Here is a 12,911-nt window from a genome sequence, read left to right as displayed (position 1 = left end):
AGGTTCAATCCACAATTTTCTACATTTAAAAATGCCTATACCAAGTCAAGAATATGACAGTTGTTGTTCATTCGTTTGATGTGTTTTATTATTTGATTTTGCCATTTGATTTAGGACTTTCCGTTTTGAATTTACCTCAGTTCAGTATTTTTGTGATATAACTTTTTGCATTTCATTGATTCATAACTTTTTTCTGATTAAACATAAAAGAGAAGATGTGGTATGATTGCCAATGAGACAACTCTCCACAAGAGACCACAATACACATTTTACAACTAAAGGTCACCGTACGTGGGCTTTGTTCATTGTTGAAGGCCGTACGCCTTCAACAATGAACAAAGCCCATACCGCACAGTCAGCTATAAAAGGCCCCGGAATGACAATGTTAAACAATTCAAACGAGAAAATCAGCGCCTTATTTATGTAAAGGCAATTTTCATCATGATATGATTATGATATATTGACGCATGCATGTCGTTTGTCGAAGACAGTATGTTGAACTGAACATTTTATTTGTTTTTAAGTTACTTGGGTAATAATGTGAAATGTCTATGAGATAATATATCGGGGTCAATGTATTTCTACACGAGACTTACAGAATATGAATGATAACAACACATTATAAATTTTATGCGGTCGATTGAAGCGCGCATTTACCTTCTCCAGGAACACTCAAAGCGGAACATTTGAAAGACAGGATTGTAAGAAGTTACCAGTGTATTTATGTGAAATGTCAAGAAGAACAGATCCTGGTCATGTATGTATACAGGAGACATCAATCTATATATCAAATAGGGTTTTACAATGTTTTAACTTGTACCATTTTGGTTTATAAAAGTTATAAATAGATTTCACAAAAGGCATCAAAGATCTTCCTGTACCCCTATTTTTGACATCTTTACTATTATGTCTGTTTCTTTTGTTTACACATTGTTTTCAATATAATGGAATTTAATTCGACTGTCATAGAAGTTAGAGGATTATGTAAATGTAACACTATTAAAGAAAACAAAACACTATCTATAAAGTTATTATAAGAAACTTTACAACTGTTCACAGTTTTGAAAGTTCATTTAGGATTTATTTATAAAAAACAAGATGTGGTATGATTGCCAATGAGACAACTATCCACAAAAGACCAAAATAACACAAACATTTACAACTATAGGTCACCGTACGGCCTTCAACAATGAGCAAAACCCATACCGCATAGTCAGCTATAAAAGTCCCCGACAAGACAATGTAAAACAATTCAAACGAGAAAACTAACGGCCTTATTTATGTAAAAAAAATGAACGAAAAACAAATATGTAACACATAAACAAACGACAACCACTAAATTACAGGCTCCTGAATTAAACAAATTATTTGTTTATTTGACGTAATTTGTCATTTATCCAATAATTTCACCACCATCAATTTCTTCAGATCTGTAAAAAAGAATAGAATAGTTCAAGAATTTAACACGTTCAAAATAAAGGTAATGTCATTACAATAAGAAAAAGCAGGGTGTATGAAGTCATACTGTCTATCTGTCAATTTGTCAACCTATACTTCCATCCCATATTGGGTACCCCTTTTTCAGTTTTCATTTTAGAAATGTATAATGTTACACATGGTTTCAGTACTTATGATAACTCTTCTTATTTATGTTTGTTTTGAGGTCATTTATACTTTCAAATTGCTATTTATAATTGATTTGGGTATGAAGACGTTGCACATAAAATGTGTACTTACGGTCTTTCACATATAAAATATTTTCTGTGTTCACAGGTTTCATCATTCCAGTTCCAACCCACATTCTTGGAAAGTTCTAAGCAGTTTTCTCCTTGTCCATTGTCAGGTTGACCTGATGCCCAGTTTGTGTAGGTAAATTTGGTATGAGTTTTAGCCCACATCCATTCATTCTCAGTTACAATATCGTTTCCACCAAGCCAAAACTTCGGTGGATCATAACTACCTGCAAGTTTTAACAAGGTGCGATATCATCATCTTTTTTGTTTATTTTTTTACATGAATGATCTAGATAGTTTTCTATTAAATTTTTTGATTTCTTAACATTGGAAGGAATCCAAGGATTTTCAACAGCTTATATTAAAACGTTGTTACAATAGTAACAGTCTTTCCTTTTGCTAATATTATTGGTTTTATCTATTTTCTTGGATTTATAGAATAGGACCAAATTGACTGTTGAAGCCTCTTTGTTTGTATTTTATTCTAATATTTTCTTCCCTTCGGGGCGCTTGAGATTATTACCAGTTATTTTGTAGGGTCCATGTTGCTCAGTCTATACTTTTCTATTTGTGCTACGTGTACTATTGTTTATATAAGAAAGACAATGTGGTATGCTTGCCAATAAGACAACTCTCCACAATATACCAAATGACAAAGAACTATCAGTTATAGAAAACTGTACGGCCTTCAACAATACGCAAAGTTTGTCAGTTCGTCTCTTTCTTTTTTAACCATGGTTTGATAATTGTTTTCGACCTATGAGTATGTATATGAACACTCTGGTATCTTTCACCTCTTTTTTGGCAGCTTGTGTTAATGCATCTTCTTACCTCCCAGGTTTTGTAACATTCCATGTACGAAATGATCCTCTACTGCTGTCTCTAAATTTGCCAGTTCTGATCCCATTGCTCTGCAGTATATCTATTATAATTTATACAAACAGAAAAAATTATAGGGTATTGAAAGTGCAAGTCGCTCAATTACATTACGTTTATCATTAATTAAACGTTTATGTACGTAATACGTATCTTATGTCATTTCAATATAAAGAGGGGTGTTCTTATCACTTGATCAAATCAACATTTTATATATAAAAACACTTACTGCAAGAACGTGTATCCATCTTGAATTTTTTTCCAAATTTATTTTAATTGAAAAAAATCTATGGAACCTTTATCAGTCTGAGTATACATGAAATATGGTGTTTCCACAGTATGAAATATATTTTAGTTACTTATAAATTCATTACTCACGGTTGCTTCAGCCCATGTTGCAAATGTTCTGATCATTTTGTAACAAGACATGTCATGTTTCTGGTACCCATTCGGACACAGACACCAGACTGAAAATATATCAACAAACTAACGAAAGTGATAATTGTACAAATACTGAAATAAATGTTGCATGCTTATAAATTAAAAGTATGAGTGGTGTTTACTTCAAAATTTCGTTGTTTTTCAAACAGTGTGTAAGTTGAGACTTAAGAGTGTTGTTTTCTGAAACATTTTAAGTTGAGAGTGTTGTTTGTGTATGCTTTCTAATTGTGAAAGTGGGGTGAGCGATACCAGAGGAACAGTACAACTCATAGATCGAAACTAAACTGACAACGCAATGGCTAAAAAATAATAAAACAAACAAACAAATAAATACACAAGACAAAACGTAAAAAAACTAAGGACTAAGCAAAACGAATTCAACCATGCAATTACGGAACAATGGATATTTTATACTTTAAAAATGTTTGCTGAAGATAAACTTTATTTTAAGTGTGTATTTAGTATTGTCTCAATATTTTCCGAAAAATATAAACGGATTTTTCTATACTAGTAAAGGGAAACGCCTTTAAAAATTTTAAACTTTAAAGACCGAGTATGTGAAGAAACTGAGAGTTAAAAGCAACATCTTACCATAATTTATCAGAAACAGTGCAAACAAAGGAGCTTTAATTATAGTAAACATTGTCTTTCAATTCACATAACCTTATCTCTCTCAAAATGATAACACATACCTTGGCATAGAATAAGTCAACACATGGGCTAGATGTTGCGATAAATTTGGTCAGTAGGACTTAGATATTATAACCATAAATGTAGATCTGGTATTTTCCATGTATACACTTTTCACTATATAAGATCCAAAGATGGATGAAGCAGATATATATTTATGTATATGGTATTGTATATTTAAAGTTCGTTGGAATTGATGTGTTTATTACAGTCCCCAAACTTTGATATATTTAGTGAAAAGATACTACCATATTCGGAGTGGACCATAAAATAAATGTAATCCTTTCATTCAACTATTTCATAGTCAGTGTTCCTGACTTGGTATAGACATTTTTCCCAAAAACTGTATGATTAAAGCAAGCTGGATAGTACGACACTTGATTATAATTCCGTTATATTAACAAAATAGGATGAACATCTGTTCGGTGTGAGCCAAGGCTCCGTGTTAAAAACTTAGATTTATAATGGTGTTCTTTTACAAATTGTGACTTGGATGGAGAGTTGTCTAATTGGCACTTAAACTCCACCTTCATACATATCTTTAATAAATAAATGCGTCCGAAATTAGACCTCGCAACTGAAAATTTTCAAACAGATATTGAAGACATAAAAAACAACTAAATTTAACATTCAAACACACATACAAATAAGGCTGCTACCATTTTATGTGTTATGAGGGGGAGGCATTTGTTTTTAGTTGTTAACTCTGTCCTGCCTTTTATTTTCACTCAATTTTATATTGATCTTTATTTTTCTCTCAATTCGGTACTGTCTTTAATTTTCACTCTTCAGTCCTGGTTTTTTTATGAGTTATAAAAGAGGGACGAAAGATACCAAAGGGACAGTCAAACTCATAAATCTAAAACAAACTGACAACGCCATGCATGGCTAAAAATGAAAAAAGACAAACAGACAAACAACAGCACACACGACACAACACATAAAACTAAAGAATAAACAACTCGAAACCCACCAAAAACTAGGGGTGATCTCAGGTGATCCGGAAGGTTAAGCAGATCCTGCTCCACAAGTGGCACCCGTCGTGTTGCTTATGTGATAACAAATCCGGTAAATAGCCTAATTCTGGAGGTCACATTCATGAAAGGAAAGGGGATTGTAGTTACGACGTAAGGAACATATCCGATATCACTTGTGAAACGGTTATTCCATAACGGTCAACCAACTCGTGATGGCATCCGTAAAATTTACGAAGGGATGATTTCAACTTCACCATTTGGAACTTTTGGTTTAATAGCAACCCTCTATCAAGAAAATCATGATAGGAAATGCAAGCACGGGAATATCGTATCAATTAGGAGATGTATACCCCGTATGCAGGTGCTGCTGGGATGTTGCTACAGAAATGGAAAGTTCACAACTGGAAAGCTGAAATCATCTCTTTTGTCGTAAAGTTTTGTTTTTTAACCGACCCTCATTGTCAATTTCTAGATGTAGGTCAAGATATAAAGCCGACTTAACTGTATCTGTAGTATCCTTTATCTCTAGTTCGATGGGATAGATGCGATCCACATAGTCACCAAATTTTGAATTATTTAGTGAAAGAACATCATCTGTATAGCGGAAAGTAGAGTTAAAGGATATTGCTAACTGCTTATCTTTCTTCCTAAGAAGTTCCTGCATGAAGTGGGCCTCATAATTATAAAGAGACAAGTAAGCAAGTAGAGGGGCACAGTTTGTTCCCATTGGAGTGCCGACAGTCTGTTGAAAAACACGTCCTCCGAACGTTACAAATATGTTGTCAATCAAGAAATCAGGCATCTTCATAATATCAGTTTCAGAGATTTTTTTATTTGAATCAGAGTGATCCTTTACAAAGCAGGATTTATCCCTCCCTTATACTTGTATCTACGTTGACCATTCTTTTTTATGAAGCAAAGCAATACCAACTCTTTCAATTTGTCTTTAAATTTGGAATGTGGAATACTTGTCTAAAGAGTAGAAAAGTCGAATGTTTTAATACTGTTACAAGATGAAAAAGAGTTAGATTGTATGTACTCTAAAAGATCTTTGGAATTTTTAAGTATTCACATCTGATTCACGCCACCTCTAGAAAAGGCAGTTTCACAATAACTTTGAAGCCCGTCTTTAATTGCTGATAAAATAGATGTTAATAATTTAGAAAGAGGTTTCATGGAGCACTTGGAAGATCCAGCAATATATCGTTGTTAGTAAGGACACTAATGTACGTAGTTTAGGTATCCAATACAGTGATGGAAGATCCAGTTCTTCATCTTTGGTTGAAATTCAAAAGGAACATAGAACAGACCTATGATTATCCAGGATTTCCTCTTTGGTAAGTGTCGTGAGGGTATATGTTGAGTTTACAAGTGAATTGTCAATACCTAATTCGTTTATCAAGCAGGTAATGTAGTGACTTTTACACACAAGAAAAATTGTCATTCTCTTTTTCATTTTGCAAAATGTCGCATCCTTTCCTGTCCTGTCTTTTTTTTTCAAACTTTATCAAATCGCTCATAAAAATCACATGACATTAAAGAGATCTGATGAATGCAGTAGGAGCCTAATACATATAAAAAACAAAAGGATATCGAAATGTTGGCCAAAAAGACACACCAAGTGTAGGAGCGCCATCTGTCAAAAACCAGCTAAAAAATATAAAAAAAAACAAAAAATGTTCTGCTTCAACAATTGAAATAGCCTGACTTGTTTTGAAATACACTGTTCTAGTTCAAAAAAAGAATGTGAAATGATAGTTTTAGTTTATAAATTGCGTAAGTTGTCAGTATTGTACCTCGAAAGCAACAATTAATTATCATTCCTACCAATTCTGTTTTCAAATAGTGAAGAATTGCGCCGCTGGTTATAAGTTATCCAATCTATCAGTGTTAAATAAAAACAAATTAATTTCTTGAATCTGTGGTAAAAGTATTTCAGCGAATCTGTTTTTGTTAATTTATTGCATTTTGAAAGAAACAGTTAATAATCCTTCCTCACGGTTTCTGTTTAGAAATAATTTAGTATTACTTATAACAAATACGCATTTGGGATTCTTAACATGTTTTGCAATTGAGTGAATCGATGGCCAATTATTCTTGCAAAATCCTGCTATCAAAGATTTTCTCTCATTAATCAAGACGGGTATCTTTGTATATTCCAAGTTAAAAATATCAATTGAACAACCAGCCAAACCCTTATTTTTTTGTGTTTTGAAGGAAACATTTAATAATTCTTCCTCATGGTTTCTGTTCAAATATTTTTTTTTGGGAATTCTTAACCTGTTTTGCAATTAGTCGAATTGATGGCCACTAACTGCCTGATTTTGCAATTATAGATTTTCTTTCATTTATCACGACGAATATGTTTGTATATTTTCCCTTAATGTTTATGACCCCTTCTGTAGCTAGTTTTGTACGAAATTTTCAAACTTCAAGTGTATAAAAACTACAGATATAATGAATAATAGAGATAAGCCATATTGTACATATACCAAAGGGAAACTTGATACAAAGCATTATCATTTACTGTGCCATTGCATTTAATAGAAAAAGAATACTTTGGGAAAATCCACAGCCTTTAATATAGCGATTTTTTTTGTTTATAAAATTTGAAATATAGATTACTCACTTCCTTATATATGATGTGCTAGTGTTTATTTTTTACAAAAAGTTCTAACCAACCTGCAAATTCCAGAAACACCTCATGATGAGTCACTAACGTGGAGCGCACCCTTAAATTTAGAAAATTTTATAAAAAATCGCCAAATAGGATGATGTCATGCCGTGCTAGCATTGATTTCCTTAAATCAAAGTTTATTAATGTAGTTATGGATTAAAACAAATATCAATATGGACCAAATCAAGTACTCCTTTTAGGGTGCAATTGACTTACGTGACTCAGCACGAGGTGTTTTTGAATTTACAGGTTTCTTAGAACTTTTTGTACAAACAAAAATTGTATAAAAGGCTGTGGATTTTCTATAAAAATCTTGGTTTATTTGCCACAAAGTCCTCTTCTGCTATCAAATGCAATGAAACAGTAAATAGTAATGATTTGTATCAAGTTACCCCTTGGTATAAGTAGAGCATGGCCTATCTCTTGTGTTCATTATATCTGTAGTTTTGATACTATTGAAGTTTGAAAAGTTCGTACAAAATTTGCTACATAAGGGGTCATAAACGTTAAACATATCAATTGTGCAGCTAAACTTTTCCCTGAATTTATTGCACCATTACTTAAGCTTTGAATAATGACTGTTTTTTACTAATGTTTACTCAATAGACAAATAAAAGTTACAACTTCAATACTTTTCCACATTCAATTGTATAACGAATCATCACAATTTTCGTTAACTATTGGAATACAAATAACGCTTGTGTCTATTTTATGTAGCGAAACAGTATGTAGTTCATACTAGTCCATATATTGTCAATTTTGTTCGCCATACAACAGATCATAGTTGCTAGATCACCATGCACGACGAAAGACTGTATGGAAGTCCGAATGCAGCTTTTGTCCAGCAAATTGAAGGCTCCGTTGGTTGCTGATTTAGACGTATCATCAATGAACCAGCAGCTGAAGGAATATATCGACGACAACATTAACTATGCATTCAGCAATAAAATCGAAGACGTTGTCGATTTAAAGCAAGTCCTGCTTAAGACGTCGATGTTGAGTCAATATGAAAGAAATCGAAATGAAACAAGGAATATATACCATGCACAAATTTATAATATTATCACAGGCATGGAACACAAACATGTTGTATTGATCTTACAAATTCAAAATAACTCATTACAATTGAACATCAGTAAATATATTTATGAACACGAAGTTCAAAGTTCATTCGATAATGTAGACCAAAAGCACTCAAAACCAGCTAAAAACAAATCTGCTTCAACAATAGAAATACCATTGCTTGTTTATTAAAACACCTTTCCAATTTACAATAGAATGTGAATTGATGGTTTTTATATATAAAATGCATCAATTGTCAGTATTGTACGGAGCCCCGCTAGGGACATGCAAAGAAAAAAAAATATATTGTGCGCACAAAATAATATATTGTGCGCACAACTTAAATATATTGTGCGCACACAATAATATATTGAGCGCACAAAATAATATATTGTGCGCACAACATAAATATGTTGTGCGCACAACTTAAATATATTGTACGCACAATATAATATACTGTGCGCACTAAATAATATGGTGTTCTCCCAAAATTCGGAAAACAGTTTACACTTGACCATGACCTCATTTTACGTGTAAAGTGTTCGTGGTTTAGACAAAATCTCAGATACCAAATTCAATAGTTCTTCTATATTTGGTCGTATTGAACGATTTTAATAGCTAAATGTTCACTTCACAGGTGTCATCTGACTTTGACATACTCCATTTTTAGGGTTAAGTGGTCCGGCAAAGTAAAATGTTTGTGTTTTGGTGTATTTCTCGGATACTATAAGCATTTAGTTAGATATATATTTGGGGTATGGAATGTTTGTATTGTGAAATTGTCTATCTTGCAACTATATTAATCTGACCTTGATTTTATGTTCATGGTCCATTGGTCCATGTTATTTGATTCTTGTTTGGTATTTTTTTTCAGATACTATAAGGAATAAATTAACAATATTTTTTTATGGAATGATTGTTATGTACATTGTATATATATTTGGCTGGTCGGTATCATCTGACCTTGACTTTGTTTTCATGGTTTATTGGTTAAATAAGGCCGTTAGTTTTCTCCTTTGAATTGTTTTACATTGTCTTATCGGGGCCTTTTATAGCTTATTATATGCGGTATGGGCTTTGCTCATTGTTGAAGGCCGTACGGTGACCTATAATTGTTAATGTTTGTGTCATTTTGGTCTTTTGTGGATAGGGGATAGCTGTCTCATTGGCAATCATACCACATCTTCTTTTTTATATAATGTTAAATATTTCAGAATTGGTCTGTTTTTTAGATGCGATGATAAAGGTATAGTTAAACTTTATTTTATGTACAAAATAATTATAAGACGCGCAAATCATATAAGGTGTGTTTCTCAGATACATTTGGTTCTTCAATACAGCAAGAAAAATGCCGCACGCAAATGCGTGCTTCAGCTGGCCTATAAACAAAAATATGGACTAGTTCAGTGATAATGGACGTCATACTAAACTTAACAGTTGTTTCTCGTTTCTCGTTTTTTATATAGATTAGACCGTTGGTTTTCCCGTTTGAAAGGTTTTACACTAGTAATTTTGGGGACCCTTTATAGCTTTCTGTTCGTTGTGAGCCTAAGCTATGTGTTTAAGACCGTACCTTGACCTATAATGGTTTACTTTTATAAATTGTGACTTATATAGATGGAGAGTTGTCTCATTTGCACTCATAGCACCTCTTCCTTTATCTATCCAAAGTATATACAAGAAACTTAAATTAAAAATCCTACAAGACCAACAAAGGCCAGAGGCTCATGACCTTGGGCAGGCACAAAAATGCGGCGGAGTTAAACATGTTTTGTGAGATCTCAACCCTCCTTTTATACCTCTAGCCAACGCAGATTAAAAAAAACCACACACACAGCAATACTGACAGTAAAGAAGCCCGTGTCCGTTGTCAGAATAGGTAACAAATGAAACTTAACAAAATGACAATGATATATTAAAAAACAAGGACTACTAGCAGTTACTGATATGCCAGCTCCACATCTCAATTCAACTGATTGAAAGATTATGTTTTAATCATATGAATATCAAGCACAATCCTTCCCGTTAGGGGTTTAGTATCATACCATCATAAAAATATATGAGAAGAATATAACCCGTATTTGTATGAGCTATGGTGTATATGTATATACTGTAGTTGTCTCTTTCGATCGATCGCGATCAATCGGGCCACAAGGTTTTGAATAAATGCTACCCCAAAACGGACCATATTTAGAAAAAATGAATCATAATTGTTTCGATTGTTTTCAAAATATTTCACTGAGGAATTTCATTGACTATTCCTAAATTGTTTCGTAACATTTCAATTTCATAATGAGTACGAACAACATACTGTAAAAGATTATAATGAAATCGATCAAAAATAGATACTATAAGTGACCTCTTGTCCTTTTCTATTAAATAGAATGACACTATAACTTGACCTGAAACATTTGTATACAACACTCAAAAATTTAAATCATAATAAGCATACTGTTCTATGTCGGGAGCTTGTTATTCAGTGATTGTCGTTTATTGGTGTGGTTCATATCTGTTTATCGTTTTGTTATAGTTATTTCGGGTCGTATAGTTTGCTGTTTGGTGTGAGCCAACGCTCTGTGATAAGGACCGTAATATAACCAATGATTGTTAACTTAAAGTCTTTTAATAAATTATGACTTGGGTGGAGAGCTGTCTCATTGGCACTCATATTGATTCTTCTGCATGTACCCAGTTTTATCTTTATTTGATCACAACTTCATGGTGAATTTCTTAGACTGATCACACCGTCATATTTCAATAACGAACAGTACATCTTTGGTGAGAACCGTACTTAATCATGATCAAACATAGTCATCTTTAATAAAATAAAAAAAACCAACAAAACAACGTGTACGTGTATTCAGTTTTCAGTGAATTTGACTTACTCTACGCTTTTACAATGATACCTTTTAAGAAACCACATTCTTCATTGAAGTTGGTGACACTAAAACTTCATCATGAACTTTAACCAAAACATTTACAATAAACAGAGACGGACGGATGAACGGACGTAAAGACTTTTAAATATAACGACCATCTCTATCGTCAATCAACATAAACAAAATCTTGAGAATATTAGACATAAAGTATAATGCATCAGTGTAAAAGGTACTTTTCTTATATTTGTTACAAGAAAACAGGTAAAACCATAGTATCAAAGTCTACATAAGTTCGATAGTTTCCTCGCTCTTTTGCCAAGTCTGTTTCAAACCGTTCCAATAAACTCTGATATAAAGTGGAGGCTTCCAATGCATTTATTGGTAAACCAAGTGTCAGACGAAATAAACGTAACTTCTTTAGTATTCCTGTCAGGAGTTGATACAAATGCAGTGATGAATATTTCCATGTATTCTAGCCCCATTTCAAAAGAAACTTTATGCTTTTCTCCATTCTGTCACTGTAAAAAGGAGACATTGAAGACCCGTACCATGTGTACGATATATTTAATTTGTGCGCACAATATATTTATTTTGTGCGCACAATATATTTAAGGTGTGCGCACAACATATTTAAGTTGTGCGCACAACATATTTATGTTGTGCGCACAATATATTATTTTGTGCGCTCAATATATTATTTTGTGCGCACAATATATTTAAGTTGTGCGCACAATATATTATTTTGTGCGCACAATATATTTTTCTTTTCTTTGCATGTCCCTAGCGGGGCTCCGTAGTATTGCACATTGAAAGCATCAAATAATTATCAATCCTCACAATTTTGTTTTCAAATAGTGAAGAATTGCGCCACTCGTTTTAAGTTATACAATTTATTAGTGTTAAATAAATAACGAAACATATTTTGGAATTTGAAGTAAAAGTGTTTTAGCAAATGTTAAATGTTAACTTATTACATTTTGAAAGAAAGAATTAATTATCCTTCCTCACGTTTTCTGTTTAAAAATAATTTAGTATTACTTATAACAAAAATACGTATTTAAAGACGTTTGGAATTCTTAATTTGTTTTTCAATTAAGTGAATTGATGGTCAATGATTCTTGCCAATATTGTGTTCAAAGATTTTCTCTCATCAATCACGACGGGAATGTTTGTTTATTCCAATTTAAGAATATCAATTGTACAACCAGACAAACCCTGAATTTATTGCATTTTGAACGAAACAATTAATAATCCTTTCTCACGTTTTCTGTTTAAAATATTTAACATTACTTATGACAGAGGCTTATTTAAAACTTTTTGAATTCTTAACTTGTTTTGCAATTAGTCGAATTGATGGCCAATGATCTCGCCATATCTTGCAATTATAGATTTTCTCTCATTAATCACGACTGGTATGTTTGTATATTCCAATTTAAACATACCAATAGTGCAGCCAAACGTTTCCTTTAATTTATCGCTCCATTACATATGCTTTGAATAATTACCATTTTCTTAGTAATGTTTTACTCATATAAAAGTAACCATCTTATAATGTTTCCACATTCAATTGTCTAAC

The 12,911-nt window shown here is 32.6% G+C and overlaps 1 protein-coding gene across 1 annotated transcript; it reads right to left on the bottom strand.

Moving 5' to 3' along the window:
- Positions 1–1,393: 1,393 nt before the first annotated feature.
- On the bottom strand, positions 1,394–3,070 carry LOC134694367 (perlucin-like). The gene is made up of 4 exons (XM_063555371.1): positions 2,988–3,070; positions 2,565–2,655; positions 1,738–1,960; positions 1,394–1,430 (listed from the first exon to the last, which is right to left on the bottom strand). Exons 1-4 carry the CDS (start codon positions 3,036–3,038, stop codon positions 1,394–1,396), a joined length of 402 nt encoding a protein of 133 aa, XP_063411441.1. The 5' UTR covers positions 3,039–3,070.
- Positions 3,071–12,911: the final 9,841 nt, after the last annotated feature.

The sequence above is a fragment of the Mytilus trossulus genome, chromosome 13 (genome assembly GCF_036588685.1).
Source record: "Mytilus trossulus isolate FHL-02 chromosome 13, PNRI_Mtr1.1.1.hap1, whole genome shotgun sequence".
In the NCBI taxonomy this organism is placed as follows: domain Eukaryota; kingdom Metazoa; phylum Mollusca; class Bivalvia; order Mytilida; family Mytilidae; genus Mytilus; species Mytilus trossulus.
This window is presented reverse-complemented; position numbering and strand designations above follow the sequence as displayed.